Source organism: Microtus oregoni, unplaced genomic scaffold, assembly GCF_018167655.1.
Source record: "Microtus oregoni isolate MIOR12 unplaced genomic scaffold, Mior012 000079F_ref0000094, whole genome shotgun sequence".
Lineage (NCBI taxonomy): Eukaryota > Metazoa > Chordata > Mammalia > Rodentia > Cricetidae > Microtus > Microtus oregoni.
In genome coordinates this window covers 2879947-2906321 of record NW_024544537.1, presented here as the reverse complement: position 1 = coordinate 2906321, position 26375 = coordinate 2879947, and the positions used below count along the sequence as shown (strand labels likewise).

General features: G+C 33.6%; 1 protein-coding gene across 1 annotated transcript in view; it reads left to right on the top strand.

The window, feature by feature from the left end:
• Positions 1-26375, top strand: part of Dmd (dystrophin) — a 1759261-nt gene that overhangs the window by 445446 nt on the left and 1287440 nt on the right. Inside the window, exon 26 of the mRNA XM_041642825.1 lies at positions 15303-15464. Coding sequence (XP_041498759.1) covers positions 15303-15464 — 162 coding nt within the window. The remainder of the gene's footprint in view (positions 1-15302; positions 15465-26375) is intronic.

The following is a 26375-nucleotide window of genomic DNA, read 5'->3' as shown; positions in this document are numbered from 1 at the left end:
CACAGGAAAATGTTTAATAGATTAGCTGTGTGTTGAAACATCCTCACTAGAAGAGATGTGGAAGTAAACATTTAAGAGCAGGGGATAAGATGTAGAGAAGAGTATCACAGGTAATCTACCCATGAGCATTGACCCTTCTGTCGCCCTATTAAATCTAGTCATTTTTTTTTCAGTAAATCAAGATAATTGACAGTAAGTAAGTCTAAGTATCAGACTTAAGTAATTTTATTAATCGTGTTTCAACTAAGTCTAAGAGGAAGATATTTTTCCTTATAAAATATTTGCATTTGTTTCTGATTAGTGCTAATAGTCTGCAATTACTCTGAATTATTCATTTGTCTGGATATTCAAACCAAGTAAGAGGGGAAAGGAGACTGGTTAGTTTCGCAAACGCTGGTACCTTCAGAAAGTCTTCAGTCAACGGAAGATGCAAAAGGAAGACATATTTGACATAGACTATCAAGTCATTGCAAGACAAAAGACAAACAATAATAAAAAGATTTACTTTGGAAAGAAAAAAATAAAATTTGGACTAGACAAAGGTAATTTGATGAGGAAAGAAGTAAGAGTAAAATAACTCACTTATGATGAACTCCATCTCTCAGGAATTGGTACAAGGTTTAGGCTCAAGAATCTAACATGTGAGGAGGCAATAGGTAGTAGAATAAAAACATGGTGTCACTGTGTATTTAAAACAGGATCTCCATTGTAAAAGAGCCATTAAAGAGGCAAAGTGCATAGCAAAAGAGTTCCGATTCAAATCATGATTTTTTTTTTCCTTCGGTAAAATCACATGTAGTGAGAACAGTCCGTATCTAAGCATCTCACAGTTTTCTCTAAAATACTTCCTTAATCAGAACCGTGAACAAATGTGTACCTAAGGATTCAAAAGAATATATAATCTTGGTTGTGTTATCTTTATTGTCTCCAAGAAGTGTTTGATTATAGTCTAAAATAACCAAGAGCCTAGTCTTTGGAATCCTGTCTTACAATTATAGCAATATTCAGAAATTTCTCATTTGATATTCTTCAATATGTCACCATGTCCTTGTAGCTTTCATGTGAATTCTACATATTATTTTCTCTCTAAATTATCCAATTTACATTACCTTCTTATTTTAGCCTGTTAGCTGTTCATCATTTTCCCTAAATTATGGTAATCAGATCAGGTTCATACTTTAAGGAGTTTGTACAAACAGCAAATGTAGAACCCTTGTTCAACATGTTATAATTTTCTGAGAGAAACAACAGAACTTTAGACTAAGTAGGGGCTCTTCTAGAATAAATTACTATGTGACTGCCTGAGTTATATACAAAGGATGGCATGTCCAAGTGTTATTTTTATGGTTTTATTGCTTTTACACCTTTAATTCTTTTCAAAAGTATCCAGAATAACTTAACCCCATTTCTATACAATATTACTGGTTAATTATTTCACTGGAGATAATCTACCAACAAAAATGATTTGTTTTCTTCCAAAAGAGATTTTTTTCCCTATTAGACTTAATCCATTAATAATAATAGAAACATCATCTGGGATTATTTTTTGTGTGATCTTTCTTTCTTTGTGAAAAACAGCATAATGCATACCATGGATCTTTATTATTAAGATAAAATTAATATCCTTCTAAAAATTTTGCTGTGCAAGCAGGCTGTTAAGATGAACATCTGGGTTCCAGCTGACTTAGTGTTTAGCAGGATAGTAGACACTATGCTTGCTACTGTAATAACTTAAATTAGTAACTACATTTTGAGGGAAAAAAGCCATTTATATTAATATTATATTAGATCTAATAATATTAATACAGATATTGATATATGTAAAGATAGTAAATAGTCTAACCATTAAATGCAGGGAACATAGACTTAAAGTTATGCTCCTAGTTTGTTTTTTTTTTTTCAATGTAACTCAAGCTAGAGTCACTTTCGAAAAGGGAACGTCAATAGAAAAAAATGTCTCAAGTAGATAGGTGTGTACACAAGTCTATGGGTACATTATCCTGATTAGTGTTTAATTGGAAAGGACATGTCCCATTGGGAGTGCTGACACCACTGAGCAAGTAGTTCTTCAGTGCATAGGAATGCAAACTGAGTGTGTGCCTTTTGTCAGGGCCTACCAGTTAGTACTGGATAACCATTTGTTGTACTCTCCAGTAGAAAGGACCAGTTCTCATATTCTCAGCATTTCCTAGTTGCCTATAGTTCTTTGTAGGTCTGTGGCTGTGTGAGCTCTCCCCCTTCCATGTCAGCATATCTACTTTTGTTGCATCAGTTCAAGTCATGTATCAACAACCATGTTGGTGAGACATTATATGTCACTCCTAACACAGTCAGGAAACACAGTCTCCCAACAAACTCCTTGTTCTTCTGGCTCTTACAGTCTGCACCCACTCTTCCACAATGATCCTTGCACCTTAGAAGCAGGATTTCTGTTGTAGATGTATCACTCAGGACTGGTTCCACAGCACTGAATTTTGATTATGGTTTTCAGTAGCCATCTCCATATATTGTAAAGGGAATTTCCTTTGAAAGGTAATAACTATGCTTATCTGTGGGTAAAGGACATTTATTTATAATGTACTTAGGGATTATGCTGGTTTAGTTAATGGCAGCAATAGATCCCCTTCTTAGGCTCATAACTTCACTAGACCTGGATAGCTGGTTAGATTTCCGAAGCTAGGCGCAATTCCTTTCTCATTCAGTGGTTCATCAGTGAGAGGCTGATGGTTACCATCAAGGTATTCAGGCCAATGCTGCATCCTTAGGTTACCTTGTCATGCTGATTGCTGTAATTCATAGGCATCATAGCTCAGTAGGAATGCTGGTAATTACCTCCTTTGAAAGTTTCCATGATACCTTTTGATTCCAGAAACCAAGTACTCTTAGAAGGACGTGTGTCTAAAGTGTGTGTGTGTGTGTGTGTGCACATATAACTGCAAATGCGTGTCTGCGTATTTGGATGCTGACTTAACTTTTATTAAAGATATTTTTAAATTATTCCTTTTATTTTTGAGTTGCTTTATACTTTTTCATACATCTCTGCTATTTTTACCTTTTCTCTCCTTTCTCCATAACAAGAGACACCCTATTTTTTCCCACCTCACTTTTCCTCTTACTTACATACTATTATTTTTTCTTTATTAAGCCCCACCCAAAGACTCTTAACTTTTCTGTTTTCTATGATTACTTCAGGTTATATTACCTGAATGATTCAATGGTTCAGAGCTAGGAAATCAGATGATGAAGCATATATAGCATTTCTCTTTCTAAGTCTGGTTCTCGTCACTCAGTATGATCTTTTCTGCTTCCATCCATTTACCTGCAAATGTCATGGTTTCATCTTTCTATATCTCAGTAAAATATCCTATACTATACTATGCTATACTACAAAAATATTATTAATACACTTTCATTATCCATTTGTCAGCTGAAGGGTATTTAGATTGTTTCCATTTCCGGGCTATTGTAAATAGAGCAGCACTATAAATGACTGTACAAAAAACAATGAAGTATACATTACAGACTGTGCAGGTTGTGCTTATATGCACATACTCACATACGCCCACATGATTGTAACAGTAATTAATATAAAAGAGGTCCTGACTTTGAAAAACATCAAGGACAGTTATATGGGAGGGTTTCTCCTCATCTCTCCTACCATTCAGATCCACTTCCTTTCTCATTAGAAAACAAACAGGCTTCTAAGAGAAAATAATTTAAAAAGGAACAGTAAGGCAGTGTTGGCACACAAATTTAATCCCAGTTCTCCGGAGGCAAAGGCAGGCTGTCTCTGTGAGTTCTAGGCTGGCCTGGTCTACTAAGTGAGTTCTAGGACAGCTAGGCCTGTTACACAGAGAAACTCTGTCTCCAAAACAAAATTATCAAAATAAAATATAGTAATGTAAAACATGGGAAAATCACATTGGAGTTGAACAAGACAAAGAGAAAGAAAAGAGCCCACGAGATGGGACAAGAATCAGAGACCCACTCATTTACACACTCAGGAAATCATAAAAAACACTAAACTTCAAGCCATATATGCGTGCAGAGGACCCAGTGAAAACCCAAGAAGGTCCCGTGATTGGTGCCTCAGTTTCTGTCAGTTCATATGAGCTTCACTCATGTTGATTTAGAGTCTTGTTTTCTTGGCATCCTCCATGCCCCTTGGCTCTTACTCTTTTTCTGCCTCCTCCTCTGTAGGGGTCCCCTGAACACTGAGGGGCAGATTTAGGACCAAGGTCTCTTATTCTCTATAGAATGTCTGGCTGTGGGTCTCTGTATTTGTTCCCATCTGCTGCAGGAGGAAGCTTTTCTGATGATGGCTGAGCAAGGTACTGATAAATCAACTAAAAACTAAGTCAGTTATTTAATTTGATAAATTCCTTTTAAATTTTATGTGTGTGCCAATTCAGAATCATTTTTAGAGATTTCATCTTTATTGAAAGAAAACTTGCCTATAATTTTTACTTATTACCTCCAGAATTAGAATTAGCAGTTAATTCATGTAACATAAAATACCATTCTCTAGTTAGACACTTAGCTGTTCCTTAAAACTTAAATACCCATGGCTACTTTGGAATATATTTTTTTCTGTCAACTACTTTGAAGATTTCTGAGGTCTAATAATCAAATCTTTTATTTAATATTTAAGCAAAACACACTAAAATAATATTTTTCTTTTTATTCATTCACTGAGAATTTTATATTTGTATACAATTTTATTAACTCCAAAATTACTCATATCAACTATTCTCATTTCATTCCTATACATCTTCCTCTCAACTTTACATCTTCTTTTCCTAGTTCAATGAGTCCAATTAGTGCTTTCCTTATGTGGTTGAGCATATTCTTATCAATTGAGAACAGGCAACTAAACAGGAATCACTTTCTGAAGAAAAACTTACTTTTCCTACCACAGCTTCCAAAGTCCTTCAACTAAGGGTTGAGCTTCGTTAGCTCCTTCTCATTTATGCTGAGGTTTTTACTGATTGGGCTTGTGTAGTCTTGTGCAGGGAACCAAAATCTTTGAATTCCTAATATCAATGGCTCTGTTATGACCAGATGATACTGTTTTGCCACCTTCATCCCTAGTATCCAGCTCTTATAATCTTTCTACCCTCTCTCCTGAAATATTTCCTGAGCTATTTGTGAGAGATTTGGTGTAGTTTAGGATTAAGCACTACTTTTTAAAGAGGAAAGTAGATGAAGGGTATATAGAGTAACATTTACTTATAGTAATTTCTATGTTTCAGAGAAATAAACATAAAGAAAAAGGAATAAAACTATTTTAAGATCAGTTTTTATCATTAAAATACAGATGTATTAATAAGTTACCATCAAAAGTATAAAAATATCAGAAAACTGTTTCATTTCTTCTATATTACTATGTTTCTAGTAATTGTTTGATCCTTATTGATATATTCAAAATTTGTAGTACTCTGCCTTATACTATTTTTGTTCTAATGCCAGTAGTGACATTTTCTAATCTAACAGTATTACACTTTCCTTTATTTTTTTCCTCCTCCTTCTCCTCTTTCTTATTCTTCTTCTTTCTTCTTCTTACTTTTTCCATATGTGATTGAGTGTGTGTGTGTGTGTGTGTGTGTGTGTGTGTGTGTGTGTGTGCATGCACGTGTGTGTATCACTGCACAGGTGGAGGTCATGTGCAGTGATACACCCATCCACTATGGAAGCTTTAGGATAACTAACCTTTCTGTGCTAAGGAGTCTAACTTTTAGATGGGTTTGGGAATCCAAATTTAGGTACTTGGGCTGCAAGCCTTTAGACAGTAAACAGTCTTCCAAGAATGTTGGAGGAGGCAGCTTGTTGGTTCCCGGCATCCTGGCAGTTCAGACCTAAAATAATCACACAGAAACTGTATTAATTAATGACTGCTTGGCCAATTGCTTAAGTGTATTGCTAGCTAGCTCTTACCTCTAAAATTAACCCATCTCCATTATGTTATATTTTACCATGAAGCTAGTGGCCTACCAGCACGTCTGTCTCTGGCGGCTTCACCTTACTTTGTCTTTCTTCTCCGAGCATTCAGTTTAGTTTTCCCCACCTACCTCTATTCCCTGCATAGGTCCAAGACACTTCCTTTATTAACCTATTGTATTCATAGCATACAGAAGGGAATACCACATCACCTCCCCTTTTATGTTTAAATAAAAATGAATATTTTAACTTTAACATATTAAAATTACATATAGTTATCAAGCAATATATATAGTCACAATACTTATGTCTGCTTTATCTTTTATCATAACTAAAAAACTATAACTATAACAATAAATTCTTCAACTCCATCAAGGATTCCAGAAGGATATAATATTGCCTAAATAAATAGAAAGTACATTGTAAACAACTTCCAAAACTCTAGAGTTGACAGAGACATCTCACTGCCTGGACAGTCTCCCAAAGTTCTTCTATACCATTGGGGTATCCATCTTCAGCCTACAGACCATAGTATCCAGTAGACTTTTCCATGAAGCAGAAAATTTCAAAGACAGTATTTATTATTTTTTGAGATATATTTTCTTTCAACTCTCAATTTTAGAAATCATGCAGTTCCATGCAGTAGTATATATGTATTCTCTTTACAACTTCCATTTTCCAGTTTAAAAAATCTTGATTAACAAATGTAATTGAAAAATGTATTTCTACAGGTTTTGATGATTATTTAGATTAATTTTAACACTGTGTCAATAATTTTACTCATAAGAGATTAAGGCTGTCTAATATTAAATTATTTATGATTCACTCCCACTAAGGGCAATTAACATTTTTCTGACCAGCTCAATACAGCTGGGTGATCGCTGATTTCTACTAATATAGCTCATCTCCAATTTCTGCACAATTAAACCAAGCATGTGGAAAAGTGATTGTCCTTCATAGCTGTATAGCCCTCCTGGCACAAAACAAACTCTTTATAGTAAACCACAGCCAAACATTAATAGGATTGAAAGAATCTTTCTCTGGTCTTCATTGTGATTTCTCTTTCCATGCAAGCTATAATCCAGATGGAATATTCTCCATTGGGAAGATAATTCAGTTATGCATGGCTATAGATATTGTCCTTCATCATAATTTTAAACTAATTCTGTAATTACCACCACTGTTTGATCCTATATTCAAGGGTCTTCAAACAACTGAAAACCTGATTACTCTTTCACTCATATGAAAAATGATAGTGCTATCAATTCCATACATAGATGATATGAAAACTCTGGGTGTAGGAGAATAAGGAAGAATGAGGTTTGGGACCATCTTATGTGCCTTTCAACTAGATTGCATATTTATAAAAGTATTCTTTGCCAGGTAGGTATGGTCTCTATCAGGGACTGAATGTGACAAACAGCTTTGCCAGAGCTTGTGGGATCACCATCATCACAGGACCACATATGAGTCTTCATAATTTCAGTCTATAACTCACGCAATGTATAGAAAGCTTAGAAAGCAAAAGGAAAATGATCCGGTTCCTATATCTTGTTTCTACTATTCAGGTTGCACATTCCATCTAAATGAAACACAATAGCCACATTCCCTGAAAAAAAATCTACCAAATTTCATTGGAGCCTTTGGTGGGCAAAATACTTGAAAGATTTGCAATTACCTAAATAGAAAAGAGTGTACATATTTACTGTTTTGAATTTAAAGCTTTAAAATGTGATGTAGTTAATTAGGATATTATTAAGCAGTATCTATAAACCATCTTATTCTTAATTGTCTGCAAGACTATAGAAATCATTGGAGTATTTTGATCAATAAATATCATTACTTTTACATTTAGAAATTATGCTAAAGGTTCCGTAATCCCAGTACAGGGGGAAATTTTTACTTACTGAGATATATATCACTAAGTAGGAAACATATTCCATATTGATTGATCATTGATTCCAATATAAACAGTAGTGTTTTATTTCAAGGTAAATTAAATGCCTCAATCTATTATGGGCCTATATTATCCAGAAAAATATTCTATGTTTATTTTCAAAAAAATACTACCATTCCTGGTTGTCAAGGATATATATGATATTGCCTGAAAACAGTTATCTTCAAGATTGATAGTTACATCCATTGAAGCTCCTTCAAAAATGAGACCGTGATAGATGTATTTTTTTATGTGTTAAATAAAATTGAGTAGGCAAAAAGCATTGTGTCCAGTCTTACCCAGAGATTATAAATTTCTAAGTTGTTCTTTATGAGTGACAAACAATAGAAAAATGGGTTGTATTTGGTATATTGATAATTCATCATATATTCTTATTTTCATGGATTATGGAATTTCAAATATATTGTATGAGGAAAAAAAATTGTTGTAGGAGGTCACTTGTTTGTTCCCAGTTTCTCAGTCCTGAAATAACCACATAAAAACTATATTATTTGTAGTACTGTTTTGCCAATAGCTTAAGCATATTTCTGGCTAATTCTATCCTAAACTAACCATCTCCATTAATTTGTGTATCGCCACATGGCTGTGCCTAATCGCCAAAGTTGTGATGTGTCTGTCTCTGAAAGTGGCTCCATGGCTTCTCCCTCACTCTGCCTTCTTTCTCCCAGCATTCAATTTAGTTTTCTGCGCCCTAGCTCTATTTGCCCTGCTCTTATATAGGCTCAAACAGTTTCTTTATTAACCAATGGTATTCACAACATACAAAGGGGAATTCCACATTGCCTCCCATTTTCAGCTTAAATAAAAAGGAAGGTTTTAACTTTAACATAGTAAAATTACATAAAACAGTTATCAAGCTAGAATTACAGTTAGAATATTTATATCTACATTATCTGTTATTATATCTAACAAAAACTATAACTATCTGTTCTTCAACTCCATCAAAGACTCGAGAAGGATATAATATTACCTAAGTAAAAAGAAAGTACATTGTAGGCAACTTCCAAAACTCTAGAAATGACAGAGACATCTTGCTACCTGGAGAGTCACCCAATGTTCTTCTGTACCATTGGGGCATTCATTTTCAGCCTATAGGCTCATAGTATATGGCAGACTTTTCCATGAAACAGGACATTTCTAAGACAGCACTGCCTATATTGTTAGTTTGTCAGTCACTTTCTTTTGTGTCCTGGTGGCATATTCTGGCAGTCTCTTTCATGAAGTAAAAACTCTGAAGGATAGTTTCTCCTTTAGGCAAGTCCAGCAGTCATTTCTCTGTGAGTCCTGCATGTCCAGTTCATACAGCATATCATCAAGAAGTGCAGATAAGATCAGAGTCTTGGACAAAAAGCTAACCAATTTTTTTAACAAGCCTCTTCAATGCCCATCATCCTCTTGAAGCAGATTGGTGCTGCCAGGAACAGATGTGTCTCATGCCATGAAAAGTCCTAAGTATTAAAACACTTTAAATGCCATATTCAGAAGGTCCCTGAAAGATTTGAAAAATAACCTATCTAACTGAAATATATCTCTATATATCTAGAAAACCTAATTAACATGACTATAAGCTTGACTATTATAGATGATTACCTACTAACCAATATTTCTTAATTATACGTTGTATTTTTAAATGAGATACACAAACATATCTTAATCAAGAGCAGAAATATACAAATACCAAAATTGACCTTAAATTTGTATCAATAAACCAAGATCCATACTAAAGCAAAGTATTCATATCTATAGCATGTCCTCCTTTAAATGTAAAGAAACATTTATCAGCAATATTTGGGAATTTGAGCATAGTTCTCTCCAAACTGCTTCCTGCTTTTGGGGGGAGGGGAATAAGTTTGGAAGTTTTATGGTGACTTTTCAGGGGGATCTTGATCGATCAAACCACATTAGCCTGGAATAAATCCACAGGTTCTCATCCTCTGTGGAAACAAAAGCAGAAACTCTTTTCCAAAGTAATAAATACTTAGACCCAAAGTTTGGAAACAAGATATCTTTAAAATATAGAGGTTGGTTTAGCTTAACAGTCCTCAGAATAAAATGTTTCTCTGCAGACAAAAAATTCAAAGAAAACACAATAATATACATAATCTAGAAGGTCTATGTATATTCCATCTTTACATGGCTTATTTTTATTTGTTCCTTTTTGTACTCTGTCATTTTAAAGACTTTGTTTCATTTTTAAAAAAAATCATCTACATTTTAATAACTCTCTATACTATTTTATTCTCTCTACCAAGCCTATGTGTATTTATCCAACATTGTGACCCATTCAGAGATCTTTTCCATCTGGATTTATCTTTATTGCATATATGTAATTATTTTCTGACCAGAAATGCTTCTTAACATGCTAAGTATCATTATTAAGACTAAGGCTGCTTTGACTTTTGGCTCTGCCCAGTCCAACACAGTAGGGCAGAGGTCTGTTTAGTGCAAGCCATGTTCACAGTTTTCAGGCACACAGTGCGTCTATATTACCATTAAGTAAGTTGTAGCACTCTGCTCACAAATCTTATTTAAATGTTCCATAGCCAGACCTCCCAAAAGAGTCAGAGACACTCATGCTGGCAAACCAGGAAATCACCATTTTGAAACTACAAGGTTTTTTTTTTTTTTTCTTTTCCCTGCTATGGGTGAATCAGGAAGACCTCTCTTAAAGGAGCTAAAGCATGCTGCCAGCAAGCAGAGCCCGTCCAGGAAAAAAAAAAAAATGCAGATAAACTTTGTTTTCTAGTTGCTAGAATATTTTTCCAAGCCCTCTCAGGTTTTACATGCATTTAGCTCGCACATTTTGATTGCCAATTTGTTGTAAATACCTCAGTCTTATTTACCTTAAATTGTTATTTACCTAATATTTGTTACTGGTATCCTAGGTCGGTGTCATCCTAGTTATTCCCCGGATCTGTGAAAGAAAGACTTAATTCTTGCTTTGTTCTGCTTAAAATTCCAACCTCACGTTTGCTTTAATTCTCTTTCCAATTTTTTACCTCAAGATTTATCCTGAAAAGGAAGAGTAATGAATTTCTGATCTGCATCTCTATTGCCTTTTTTTTAAGCCACTGGGCTCACAATACTCTGAATTTCCCTAGAAAATAAGAATGAAAGAAAATGGAGAAGAGTGAACAGCTGATACTGTTGTCATGTTTATATATTCAGAATAGGGTGACATGTATTTTAACTTTCATTGGGGTATAAATGTGGTTGGCATTCCTTTGCTGGAAATTGAACCTGTGACCTGCACATGCTAGGCAAACACTCTTACACCTGGCCCTGCAACCTGTGTATGTGTTTGTGTGTGTGTGTGTGTGTGTGTATGCATGTGTATAATGAATGTATAGTTCAACAAAGAAATGAAGGACAAGTATGAATAGGGAATTTTATATTAAATTATTTTTAATATTATTTTAGTACAAGCAACTTAGATTTCATTTTCTATTTTTCCCTATGATTGAAAATATATTATTCCCTAATAATTCATGATCTGCTCATACTTTGATTACATTCTTCCTACTTTTATGGGACAATATATGTACCTTAATACTTAAGAATATGATATTCATAATAAACATGTTTTTACTAGAAATCTGTATTATATAGCAATGATAGATTATAATTTTCTAATAATATACTACTTTAGTGATAAAATGTTCATATTCTATATGTATTTTCAATCATGAACTTATCTTCTCTCTACTAAAGGATAAATATTACATATTTTGTGTTGTATCTAATAAATATATAAGATATACCATTTCTTTAAAAGTAATGTTTTGTAAAATATTATTGGTTCTTGTTTTTCTTAATTTTCTCTACTTTGGAATAATATGTCATCATATTTTTAATACATTTTCATTCTAATTCTTAGTATTTTCATTCAATCAATTTGTCCTTCCAGAGTTCCTTATATAAAAATATTTTGACTGCGAGGGGGGCACCCACCCACTGAGACAGTGGGGCTGATCTATTGGGGGCTCACCAAGGCTAGCTGGACTGGGACTGAAAAATTATGGGATAAAACAGGACTCTCTGAACATGGCGAACAATGAGGGCTGATGAGAAGCCAAGGACAATGTCACGGGGTTTTGATCCTACTTCATGTTCTGGCTGTGTGGGAGCCTAGCCAGTTTGGATGTTCACCTTCCTGGACCTGGAGGAAGGGGGGAGGACCTTGGACTTCCCACAGGGCAGGGAACCCTGATTGTTCTTCAGACTGGAGAGGGAGGGGGAGAGGAGTGGGGGAGGGAGAGGAGTGGGAGGACGGGGAGGGAAACGGGAGGCTGGGAGGAGGCAGAAATTTTTTTCAATAAAAAAATATTTTTCTTTCAGAATTTTATACAAAATTATTTTGATTATATTCATGCCCCACTCCTCTTTCTATTGCCTCTAATATTCAGCTCATCACTGTATCCATCTCCAACTTTCCACCAAATTTTATTTTCTGCTCTTATAGTGCATTGGAGCATCATAATTGTTTTTTATACTGTTACACAACAGGGAACTGCATGAGAATCTGAACAATTATCAGTTTACAGTTATTTTCTGGCAAAAACCACAAAATTTTATTTTGAAAAAAAATTTATTTTATATTGAGCACATTAAAATAGCAGTAAGTTCTAAAAAGTATTTTCTTTTGCACTATCTTTTATTTGCAAAAAAGTTGTACTAATGTTTCTTCATTTCTTAACAGCCATTCCTAAGATTTTGTTTTCACATTCATATACTTTTTATTGCTAGCCTTTTAATGTTTTTCTAACTCCCTTAATATTTGCTATTTCTGTTGATCTCTATAATTCTTGTTATTGCGGAATGAATTAGCTAAAGTTATGAAATTACATTTTAAAGCAACAGTTGGTCATTGTAGGAGTTCCTACTAATTCCACTCAGGCTAATAGCAGGTCAAGCATTTCACAGAGTCCTGAAAAGTCACAGTCTGGCATCCTTTTGGGGTCTGCCTAATAAGATGTTTAAAAATAGAAAGCAGCTTAAGCCATGACTCGTTCAAAGCTTGGATTGACATCAAGTCTTCCACTGCACTGCCTGAGATAATCAAACAATCCATGTAATCACTCTGTTATTGGCTGTCTGTTAGACTAGACTAAGAAACAACCCACCTCAGATCCTTTGACGTTTTCTTTTAAATCATACTATGTCATACAGACCTTTTAATTTCAATAATGCAAAAGTAAAGTTATATTTAGAAGCATAAATTCAAATCCAGAGATAAGATTTAGAACTCTGCTATATTATATCCTTTTCAATTACATTAAAATTCTATAAGTGTGCACTGAGGAGTATGCTGAATTTGTCTTCAGAGAAAGAGCCACATCTAAACACTGATCAGACAATTACTTTGTTCTATGATTGGAAGACTTTTGCAGCCGCCTGTCACAATGCTGCCATTGTATCATTAGTTAGAGATCCACTAGTCTGAAGGAACTCTGTCTACTATTGACAGTCTTTACTACCTTGCAGGAGGCTGTCATTATAACTATGAGCACTGTTATTTGAATCACTATGGAAAGAAACTTGGTTGTTGTTTTAACTGAAATAAAGAGAATTATTTGAATTAGAGCACTGGACAAGGTCTCACTAATCAATCAGAATATTTTAATAGAAATATATTAAAGGTTACTTCATATAATGTTCTTATACTTATTCTTATACTTTTAATACAAACAATATAAGGAAGGATTATTCTGCAAATGTAATATCTTTTAATTAGTGCTTACATTTTAGTTCCTATTTTCATTATAAATCCATTCTTCAGCTGCTTGAAATTTTCAGTTTTGTCATTAAATAAATAAACTTTTATAGCATTCATTAACCATGCACAAAGGTGTTGCTCTGGGAGCTGACACTTTGTAAAGAACTAGGTAGACAGAATCTCTTACCTTATTTGCACTAAGAATCCAAAGTAAATATACACTCTTAATGGGAAACTACAATGTGATATATTAATGCAAATTTTAAAATAGTGGAGACTGTGAGAATATAAAGAAAATTAGGTTTATAGTTAATAGATTAATTTAGAAGATTATATTATGTATTATTTTAAATTGACCAGTTTAAATATTCCACAACACATACAAATATCAAAATGTTGCAATGTAGATATATAAAGTTTTGTTATTAGAAAGGGAGAAGATGAGGGGGTGATAATGGGATTTCAATATAATCATAGGACATGATCTATTTACATCAAAAAATAAATTTGAAGTTCATACTTTTATACTCAAGTGTAAATAACAAAAAGGGAATGAACCAACAATGATATTTTTAAAAATTCAAACAGAACATTGGAGTGGTATATAACAGGTCCTAGAAAGTACCAAGTGTAGGAGCAGTATTCACACAGCCTCCCAGCTACTTTTTCCTTTTCCAGATATCTTTTATGAATTTGTTCTTGAGAATGTTCTACATTGGCTTTATCAAACAATAGTAACATCTCATATATGTTTTTCTTATATATGTATATGTGTGTGTTTATTCACATATGTATAATATAAAACCCAGGAACATTTTGAAATCCTAGTGCAAACTTTGGAAAGGAGAATTATCAGAACTACATTATGACAATCATTCCTAAGCTATATGTTGTAGATGGCTTAAGAAATTTATAAATTTTTTGCCTTATAGTTTACCTTAGAAGGATTCATTTAAATGTCACTAGATCCTGGAAGGTAGACCTCACAATCTCTTCACCATGCTATTAAGAGTTGAAAGTGTTAAGCTGGCCTGTTCACATTTAATTACAGCTATATTAAATTTAGTGACTATTTGTTCTACTTCAACAGTGGCATTATTCATTGGTACAGTTTTCATAATGCAAATTATAAAGGAAACTCGGAAAGGGGAAACAACCATACAAAGCAAAGTAAAAACTGAATTCAAAACAAATCCTTAAACACACGGTTATCTTAATTTCTCTTTTCGAATAGGTGCCAATTCAGAACAGATTGTATATGTGTCTCGGTGGTGGAAGTGGATTATCTGTCTTAAATTGGATTGTGATGACGGTGCCCTATTCTAAGTAAACCAAATCTCTTGAACTATCTAATAAGATCAGGAGGAGCACTCAGCCTGAGAACAGCAGAATGTAACAACTGAGATGATTTGGCTAATGTTTTCTTCCACCTTCTTCCTTTGATGTGCAAGATTCTGTGACTTTTTTTTCTGCAGATACCTCTGATCCTGTGTACTAAGTTGATGTTGTTTGTCTTTTCTTTTTCTTTATGTGAGCAGAGCTGAATGAGTACCAGAAAGCTACGCAATCTGTCTTACAAAAAGGTGATAGTGAAAGAGTCTAGTTTCTTTGTTGTCTGTGTGATAGGAATTGCTGAAAATCTCCTAAGAGTTAACATTTCAATAATCCACTATTACTTCTTCTTCTATCTAGGCTGTGAGGAAACAAAAGTTGCTTGAACAGAGTATCCAGTCTGCCCAGGAGATTGAAAAATCCTTAAACTTAATTCAGGAGTCCCTTGAATTCATTGACAAGCAGTTGACAGCTTATATTGCTGACAAGGTGGATGCAGCTCAAATGCCTCAGGAAGCCCAGGTAAGTATAACAAACTGGAAATAAGCACTGTTTTTACTTTTATAGTCTTAATGTTTTTACTCCAGTGGGATATTGTACATTCATACTTACGTGTTATTTAATTAATCATGAAGAGGTTTCCTTTCATATACTCATTTGTCTATTTTGAAGTAAGAGCTTAAAGAAGTCAGTGTTACAGTGCTGAGATTTACTTTTCAAAGTTTACAGTACACCAATTTCCAGCAGAGATAATGTAAACCAAGATATCTGATATTTATTGTTCACAAATGTTTCAGAAATATAGTCAACCTTGAGTGGAACCATAACAATTAACATGGCACAGAAATAATTTTTTCTTTTCTTAAACATTGGTCCCAATCATTTGTCTCAAATACTTATTTTGTATGCTGAGAATCAAAGTTCTAAAATTTGTTTCTGATTTCATATTCATATGCTACAAGTAGCTAACCACACAGTAGAAATAAATATTCACTTTGTTACTATTAATCACACTGGATGTGTTCATGTGCAGAAACTCACATACACCCATGCTTTCAACCCAAATTATGAATTACTTTTAATTGCATTTTCTGGAAAATGATATTTAATGTAAAAATGAATCCCATTTATAGGAATTAACTAAGTAAATTCCATACCCTAACATATTTCATATGGTAAGAATTTTAATTGGCAAATATCTGTTTTTGTTTTTCGAGACAGGGTTTCTTTTTGTTACAGCTCTTTCTGTTCTGGAACTCACTCTGTAGACCATACTGGCCTCGAACTCACAAAGATCCTCCTGCCACTGCCTCCTGAGTTCTGGGATTAAAGATGTGCACGACCACCACCCTGCACAAATTTACATTTTTAAATAACATGCAAATGTAAGTATAATCACATGTGTATCATTAGTTAAAATTTTTAAACCTGTGCTATGTGTTAGGACAGTAAATAGCTTTTGTAAAAATCACATACATAATATATGCATAATATATACATATATGCATAATATATACATAATAACCATACATAATATATATAATAACCAAGTATAATTAATATCTCTATGAAATGATGTATGAGGTATTAAAAAGTGCTGTGTAATTCCCATAGTTCCTCTTCTACCTTACTTACAGAAATTCTAGGAGCATTTTACTTAAAAGGCAAATAATTGTTTAAAATTTAGGATTTGTAGATCTTGGCAATAAATGCTGTTATACAGCATTGAATCACAATTTGTTGTGACACATACTAGCATTTAGTAGTTTACCACATTGTCCACATTTAAAAAATGAAGTCTCTGGGCATTTGGGGTAGATGATAAGATTTTTTTCATAGTATGGCAAATTTCAGAAGAATGCATTCTTTATGGAATCCACATTATTGCAATTGTCAAATAACCTGCTCACACTCTTAGGAGGCCCACAAGAAAACCAAGCTTAACATATAGGCAAAGGGTCAAGGTGAGACCTATGCAGGATCCCTGATTGTCTATTCAATCTCCCTGAGCTCTTATGAGCCCAGGGTAATTGATTATGTGGGTTTTCTTCTGATGTTCTTCACCCTGCTTGCTCCTACAATCGTTCCTCCTTCTCTTTAGTAGGATTCTTGGAGATTGGTTGTGGGTCTCTGTATCTGTTTCCATCAGTTTCTGGGGGAAGCCTCTCTACTGACAACTGGGCTAGGTACTAATCTAAGGGAATAGCAGAATATCATTAGGCATTATTACATTAACATTTTTTTCTCTAGTCATGTTTGGTTCTATCCTCGGTCTCTGGACTACCCAGCCTCTGGGTTCTGAGGCTGTTTCAAGGGCATGCTCACTCTTATGGTGTGTGTCTCAGGCTGGACTCGTCATTGGTTGCCCACTGCCACAATTGATGCTCCTCCTTTACTCCAGCACATTTCATTGGCACGACAAACAGACAAACAAATTCAAATCAATTTTCCCGGTTAAACTTAACTTTTAAAGATATTTCTTGAAACGGAGTCCCCTGTTATGTAAATGACAATATGTAACATTGGAGAATACAAAACACCTACAAACTGTTGAACATTATTTCATCCCAACCTCTCTTTTGCCCATGACTGCAAATATTTTTTATTCTGTAAAAGAGCTATGATATGCTAGATTTCCTTGAAGGGTAGCATTTCCTAAAATCTCAGTTGAAGCACCTATTGAAGGCAGAGTTGAAGAGTACAGAAACAGTCTGTGAAACAAGAGTTTAAACAGTGTTCCAGACACAGGAGCCACTTAGAATGCCAGAAAAATTACATTCTCTGAAGTTTGTGTTTGTGGTGGGAATGGATTTGAATGCTTTATATTGGCAGAAAAAGACTGAAATGTGATTCCTTAAATGCAGGTCAATAGTTTGATACCAATTTAAAAATGAATGGGCTTTGTGTTCCTCAACAGAAATTGCATTCTTGTTATAATTCATTAATAAGAACCAGAAAAAAGAAAAAAAAACAGAAACAATACAACAAACAAGTGCGTGGGTAGTATTTTTGTAGTTGCTATTCATTTACATAAGAGCTTAGATCTGAGAGATGCCGATCCTGGGGATTTGTGAGTGTCTGTCTCCACCGTGTGGTGCACTACTAGTTTTGCTACTAAATAGAATTTTAAAATACATCTTTCCTTTTCTTTAGTTTAAATTGAGAGCCTCATGTATAAAACCATTGTAACTATATGGGGATATATGTTTTGTCACAAATTTCTGACATTTGTGTCTTATTGCACACAAAAGTATATATAGGTGAATATGCTTAACTTTTCCATGTTTACATTCAGAAAGTGCCCCAATTAATCATTATTTCCACTGAGCAATTGTCTAGCATCATTAGAACACAGTAACTTTGACATCTACCTTTTAGAAAAGTATGGTCCCTCGTATTTAGTGATGTGCGTTTATAGAAACAAAGCTTAACCAATTTTAATCATAAAAGTATATCCTTAACACAGCACAAGTGGTCCTGTATATTTTATTTCAAATAGTAATATTAAAAATCACCATTTGAAATGTTTCAGCTGCCTAGTGTTATATATATTATAAACTGATTCAAATAAAACACAGAGCCTCATTTAGATGCAGAAATATATCTTCTAGGTAGTAAAACCTTAGACTTATGGACCATTTAAAAACACTAAGATTTAAAATGTCAAACCCCTTAAATACTTCTTTGAAGCAATTATACAAATAAAATAATCCATTTGGTCCAGCACTGGTGATGCATGCCTTTAATCCAGCACTCCCAAGGCAGAGGCAGGCAGCTATCTCTGAGTTCAAGGCCAGCCTAGTGTACAAAGCAAGTTCCAGGACAACCAGGGTTGTTAAACAGAAAAACCCTGTCTTGAAAAAAAAAAATACAATTGTATTAATGGCAAAAATCACAAAACACAAATGTAATAAGTATTTCTTAACTTTCTATAGCAATATATGGGAGCATTAAGGTTTATGTTTACAAATCAAATCAGGTATTACAAAGAATTCAGGTCTAAAAACCGCACCTCAGAACTACTAAGTAAGGGTACGTTCAGTCAGCAGAAAGTTTAGAAACACTTTTGAGTACTCTGAAATAACCGAGGATATTTTTTTCTTTAGGTTTGGTGTTTTGGGTTCTCTATATTTCACTTCTCACCAATCTTACAAAGACTTTACTGATAACTGTCTAACGGTTTCGGTTGATGAAGGTCAGAGTGACCCTTCACTTATTGTTGACTATTTTTCTGTATTGTTTGTTGCATCACTCCTATTGAAAATGGTTGAAAACAGTAGAAATAGCTGAGAACCACTCACTACACATAGTTAACACAGGTAGACCTTACATTGTATGTGTACATTTGAAAATGAATTTAGATTTATTATTTCACTATTTCTAATTCCATATATGTAATAGATCAACTAACTAGAAGAACTTTTTTTTATCAATTTACAGGACACAGGTAACTATATTTAAATAGCTACATGTTTATAGTGCTTTACATTATGATCATATGTCAAAGTCCTGCATTCCCTCAAGTAATTTTAGGTTTTGAATTTATAAAATGTTTAAACAGTCGATTGGGGGCAAATGAGAACTTGCTGATGTCATTATGTTCTAGTAGGAGTTAAAAATAAAGTCACAATTACAGATTTTGCTCTATCAGATTGAGTTTATGATTTCACTAGGGATTTAAACAGGCATAAGATGTAAACAGTCACTTTTTGATTGTGAATGATTTGGGACAGCTTATTTTGACAGCCTAATTCTTTGATGTATATGCTCACAAAGGGTCATCGTTTTAGAATATATATGAAAATTAAACAATTTAACGGTGGGAATATAACTCAGTTGATAAAGTATTTGCCTATTAAATCTGATTTCCTGATTTTAGGTAAATCCAATAACACACACACACACACACACACACACACACTTCCAGATTGGGGTGGACAGGGACAAATGCAGGGGCCAAAACAAAAGAAATGCAGATAGTGGAGATTTTGGCTGTTGTCACCCAACAAAGTAAATACAAGGGTAGCATTGCACTAAGTCTATTTGAGTGTTACTCCAACAATGGGTAACTTTTCAATTTAAAATGATTATTGGTATTTTGATGCTTTGGCTCGTATTTAGCTACAGAAGATGCAAAAGTAGAATCAGATCATGCATCATTTATTGTAGTTAGGCAACATGCACAATCATGTCTTCTAAGAAAGTATGATAATGAGGTGTGCAGTTTTCTTTTATAAATTTAAATACGTTTTAAGATTTCAATTATTGAACCTTAATATGAAACATTTCTACAAATTCTACATATAAAAATAAAGCTTTCAGTATCAAATAATCGTTTCAATGAAGGTATAGTATTCTGAGTGTTTCAAGGAACGATAGATTTCACCTGTATTGACACAAGTCTTATATGGGGGATATTTTCCCCCAAAATAACTCCCACAGAAATTGCTAATCTAAAATATACAAGACAATAGTAAGCACAAAGAAATTTCTTTTTCTTTGACTGAATTGTCTGAAACTTCTGTTACTTTAAATGTGTTTTTTTGCTGTCATTTTCTACTTCTATTCCTTCCTGCAATGTTCAAGATATTAAGGCTACCTAGCAGATATTTTATAAGTATTTGGAAAATTCACTGAAATCCACAAGGATTTACTCAATAATTATGTCAAGCATGTCCAAGAGAAATGTGACAGTAATTATAACCTACTCAAAGGCAGAAAAACTTACCTGGTGACAGTCAGAAAGCAAGAGAATATAAACATTAGGAATGAGAGCAGGGAGCAAGCAGTTGGGAAGGTTTACAGCAAGAGAGAGAAGGGAATGAAAGAGAATGGGGTAAAAACAAGGAACATTCATTTTTCAAGTGTAAAAACTGTCAGATAATAAAAAAGAAAAGGATATTTCTAAATAGCACGATTATTAACATGGTTGAGATCTATTTTAAACAATGGAACTTGATAGTATATTTAAGAGATTTAGCAGGTTATTTTCATTTTTAAGACTAAGTGTAAATGAAATGTCACTGCAAAGGAAGAGAAGACACCTAAGTTTCTAGGGAATAATGATTTTTCATTTGTCTGTTCAATTCATGAGTTTTGTTTTTACAAATAGAAATAAAAGTCTTCTTTTTCTGATTATTGGAATTCTATAAAATATTTTCTGAAATTTTCTCATTATTTATCAATGCTAACAATTATATTTTTAATATATTCCCTCATGGTTGAAAAGAAAAAAAATCAGGATCCTTTGGAACATTTTCTTTCTTTAACTCTATATTTTTAAGGATGCAATTTCAAAATTACAGTCCACTTTATAAAACTATAAATCCAACATCTAAATAAATAATTAGTAATCTGTATTTGATACCTTTTATCACATTTCTTTTTCAAGTGTCTTGTGATATTTTTGTTTGTTAGCAGTAATAAATTTCTAAATCATTATTTGCCATTATTTCTTTTATTGCTTTCATGCTTCAGGTAGCTACAGTTGAATCATGTTTGCAATTTTATGTTAATTTGATACATGAGAATGATTGGATGAAGTAAATTATTATGAAAAGGCATATGCTTATGTTTCAAAAAATTATTTTGTTCTATAGTTTCTCCTATTACCATCTTAAATGAAAAAAATGGTATTTTAATTTTAGTTGTTTTAGTTAACATGTGAATAATATTTTCATTTGTAAGTATAATTACTGTGTTTTTAAACACCTCATTTTTTTAGAAATGCATGCTTGCAGACTACATCTAAGTATCTCTTGCCCTTGCCTCTCTCTCCTCCAACGTGTCCCATGAACCCCTTTCCAAATTCTGGATCTCTTCTTAAGTTTTCCTGTTTTCTCTCTCTCTCTCTCTCTCTCTCTCTCTCTCTCTCTCTCTCTCTCTCTCTCTCTCTCTCTCTCTGTCTCTCTCTCTCTCACACACACACACACACACACTCTCTCTCTCTCTCTCTCTCTCTCTCTCTCACACACGCACACACACACACACACACACACACACACACACACACACACACACCATGTGAACACATGCTGAGCCCCTTAGTTTATATGTTTATGACTAACCTCTTGGAATCAGACAACCTGTGTGAGAGCTTGTCCCTGGAGGATATATTTATTTTTCTCTCTCAGTAGCTACTGACCACCTATATCTCTTCATGGTGAGAACATGTGGAATTTTCCTTGTCCACCTTAGTGTGTTAAATTGTATTATCTATCATTATGCAGGTCCTGTTCAGGCAATCTGATTGTTGAAAGTTTATGAATATAGTTTTTCTTTGTCATGTTTACAGTAACAGTGCAACAGCAGATGACCACATGGACTCTCTGACTTTTAAAATCTTTGCACTCTTTTCTGTGATTTTCCTTGAGTCATAGGCGTAGGGTTTGCTTGCAAATGTCTGTTAGGTTTTGGTATATCAGAGTTATTCATTTGCATTTTTACCAGTTACAGATCTCTGTAATTGTCTTCATCACTACAAAAAGAATCTTTTTTGATGGCTACAGATATCTGTGGGTATAAAGATAAGCATTTCCTATATAGAAAACTTCTGTTGGTTTAGGAACATGCCAGTATTTACTTCTATTGGTCTTTAATTTATCTAGTCATAGGCAATTGGCTGCATTTACAATACTCAGTATGAATATCCTCCTTTGGAGTGAGTTTTAAGTCCAAGAAGAAAGTTGATTGCTACCCTCAAGATAAATGTGCCACATTGAAGCATTGTGGACAGCTTGCTGGTCCAGTCAGTGCTGGAGTTTATTTTGGCTTGTAATACCGTACTGTTAGAATCTATGATGGTGGGTAAAACACGGCCACAGGTAGCAGTCTCAATAGCAGGGATAGGAAGGTCATTTGTTAAACTAAACACACAAAGTAACTGGAAAAATCTGCTAATACTGCTGACTTTTTAATCAGAAAGACCACCCTTAGCAAGGATATACCTCTTAAGCCTTTCAAACACTGCCATTGAATGGGGCTCAAGTATTTAAATGTCCAAGACTATGTCAGACACTTCTTACTCAAATCACCCCCATACAGTGATGGAATGTGTTTGATGTTATTTGAATTTTATAAAAATGATAGTGCTTCTGAAATTTCCATGTGATTTTAGATGTGGCTTATATTTTAGTATATGCATTTGTTAACTTACTGTTTCTATTGGAGTTTTAAAAAATGTAGTCAGGATGACAATTTTACAAGATTTGTTTTCTTTTTTCAAACATGTAATAGGTACGAGGGTCGAAAGAAAGTTCAAGTTGTATAACCTTCAGAGTTTTTTGAAAAATTCATAAATTTCTTGCAAAATATGGAAATTATTCTTATTCACATTTACTCTTCCATACTTAATGTCGTTTCTTTATGTCCTGGCCATAATATTAAAAATGTTTTTTCTTATTTTTGATAATTTAAATAGTAAATTTATATACTGCTTAAAATCCTATATAAATGTATTATTCAAGCAATTGTTATGCTTCAAAAAATCATTTCTTAAAATTATAAACATTTTAAGTGCCATGGTCAAAGAGGAGTATTTTGTTAAGGTATATTGTAAAAAGTAAGTATAAAGTGTGTACAAATTATTACTTAAATTTAAGATATGTTTAATTAACTTATAAATGTACTAGATAAAAGCTTCACATGTCCTGCGACTTTCCTGATGTAGAATGAACTGAAAATTTAATCATTTAATTCATAATTCATTAAATATATTCAATTATTATAGTGAATATAATAATTAAGATTTCCTACAGTATAAAAACTGTTATATTTAAATTACATAATTTATTTAGTCACTGAGTTTGTTTCATGTGCACAATCTGCATAAAAATGAGGAAAATTTAATCTCTAATCACTTTGGAACAGTGCTATAAAAGTGACAACTTGGCATTAAATCCCATATATTGTGGCAAAGTCTCAGTTTTGTATGATGTATGTTATGTGTTATACTGTTCATTTAATATTTTAATGTGTGTGACATTTTGAACAATGCAAAGATTTATTTTTCTCACTGGCATAGTTATTTGATGTGAATATGAACCTTTCAAACTCTCTAAAATGCATTATGTTAAAATTTTCCAACCTTCTTCTGCCGTGCCTACTTGATCTTTCATATCCCTTGGTGGCAGATGGACATTACCTTTCTATTTATATATTAGTAAGTTTAAATTGTTTCTGTTGCTTATAAATCATGAAAATGATATAACTTATTTGAAAACATGTGCATTCAATTATCAGAAGATGATTTTAGTATGTATTATGCTTTTAGTACGGTATTCTCTTTCTACACCTGTAATTTGAATACTTGATCTGTTTCTGTTATTATAAAGTGCTCCCCTTTTCTATAAATTAAAAAAAACATTAACTTTTACCAAATAATCCAGTTCCCTTAACTTGTCTTTAAGCTCTGATAATCTTTTTTCTTCATATTCCATCTTATTAGTGAGGTTTTCCTAATGAGCTTTGCATTTGACTTATTTGATTTTTCATTTCCAGCGTCATGTTCCAGGCTTCCCTTAAGTTCTTGTTTATTTACTCAATATCTTTAATATCTTGAATTTACTTTCCTATTGAATTTTATATTTTGTCTGTGTGTATGTGTGTGTTTTCTCAGAGTATGATTGTGTCTGAGTTATTTGAAGATAATTATCACCATTCTTTTAAGCCTTTCTCTTTGGGGCCATTTTTATGGGATTCATGATATTTGGAAGAGTCATGGGGTTTGCAATTTTGGATTGTTTTTGTTTCTGCATGAGGGCTTTAGTAGCTGATGTTATTTGTTCGCTGAGGATTTTTTTTTGTTTACTTTTCCCCTAAGCAAGCCATCTTTCTGCTTTAAGTGGATATACCTGTATACTAAAGACAGGACTAAGTCATAATGAAATTTTACTACATTTTTTTTCTCTAGAACTGATCATTGTTCTATCCCCATTGTTCTGTGAGAGTCCATTAAGATCTTCCCAGGCTCACCATATCCCTAACTTATCCCCTCCTTTTCACCCTCTGGTATGAATCATTGCACCCAGAAAACTTATCCTGGGTTATTAACAATGACCAGTTACTCTGAATATTACCAGTTGAATATTTTTTGTAATTATTATAATTGTTAAAGAGTTTGATTAACATATATTTGTTCTATATAGCAAGAAAATTTAATGTAACAATCCATTTGTCTTCCCATGAAAGGATGTCATTTTTATATGGCTTAATAATATTTACTTGTGTGTATTTATTACATATACCATAATTTCCTTATACAGTCATTTCTTGATGTACAAATAGATTAAATTCATATCTTAGCCATTGTGAATATTGACACAATAAATATGAATACCTATCTATCTTTTTTGTATCCAGAGTTTAATAATTTCAGTAGTATACTTGCTAGTGTGGCAGGTATATTAAACATTATATAGAGAGAACTTTGAAGAGCCGATGTATTGTCACTTATAGTAGTCAAATTAAGTTACATTGCTGCCAACAGAATACGGGTTCTTTTTTTCTCTGCATACTTACCTGTACTTGTTTAATTTTTTCAAATAATAGTAATTCAGGATGGGGGAGATGATACCTAATTTTATTGTGATTTGTATTGCCATAATGGCTAATTGTTACTTACATTTAATTTTTGATAAATGCCTTTTCACATGACTAAAAATTTTTAGTGATTCCTTGGTCTTTGTATCATGTTTAGTTCCTTTCTTATTCTGAACATCAACACTGTTCACAAAGTCAGAAGAATTATTGACAGAGATCTTCTCACATTCTTTAGGCTGTCTCTTCAGTCTGTTGATTGTTTCCTTCCCTGGGTAAAAGCTTTTTAGGCTTTTGTAATTCCATTTATCCTTTTTTACCTTTGTTTTATGTGCTTTTTATGTTGACGTCTTATCAAGTTGAAAGAAGAAAATGTAGTGCCTACAGGAGTGTGTTGAAGTGTTTACCTGGTTTTCTTCTAGTAGCTTCAGATTTTCAGGTCTTTTCATTAGGACTTATTTAATTTGAGCTCTTTCCTTTTTAAGTTTGGGTAAATGTAAGTGTCAAGTTTCATTTTTTACATACTTATATACAGACTGCCCTTCTACCAAATTATAATTTTAGTACCTTTTAAAAAAAAGCAGTTGGAGCACATGCTCCATCAGTCCCAGTCCAGCTGGACTTGGTCAGCTCCCATTAGATCAGTCCCACTGTCTCAGTGGGTGGACGTGCTCCTCAGGTCCTGACTTCCTCACTCATGTTCTCCCTCTATCTGCCCTGACTGCTCTTTGGATTGGAGAGGGAGGGGGAGGGGGATTGGAGGAAAGGGAAGGCAGAGTGGGGGGAGGGGAGGAGGTAGAAATTTTTATTAAAAAAAAAAACAAAACGTTGGAGCTAGGTGGTGGTGGCACACACCTTTAATCACAGCACTGGGGTGGGGAGGGGGGACAAAGGCAG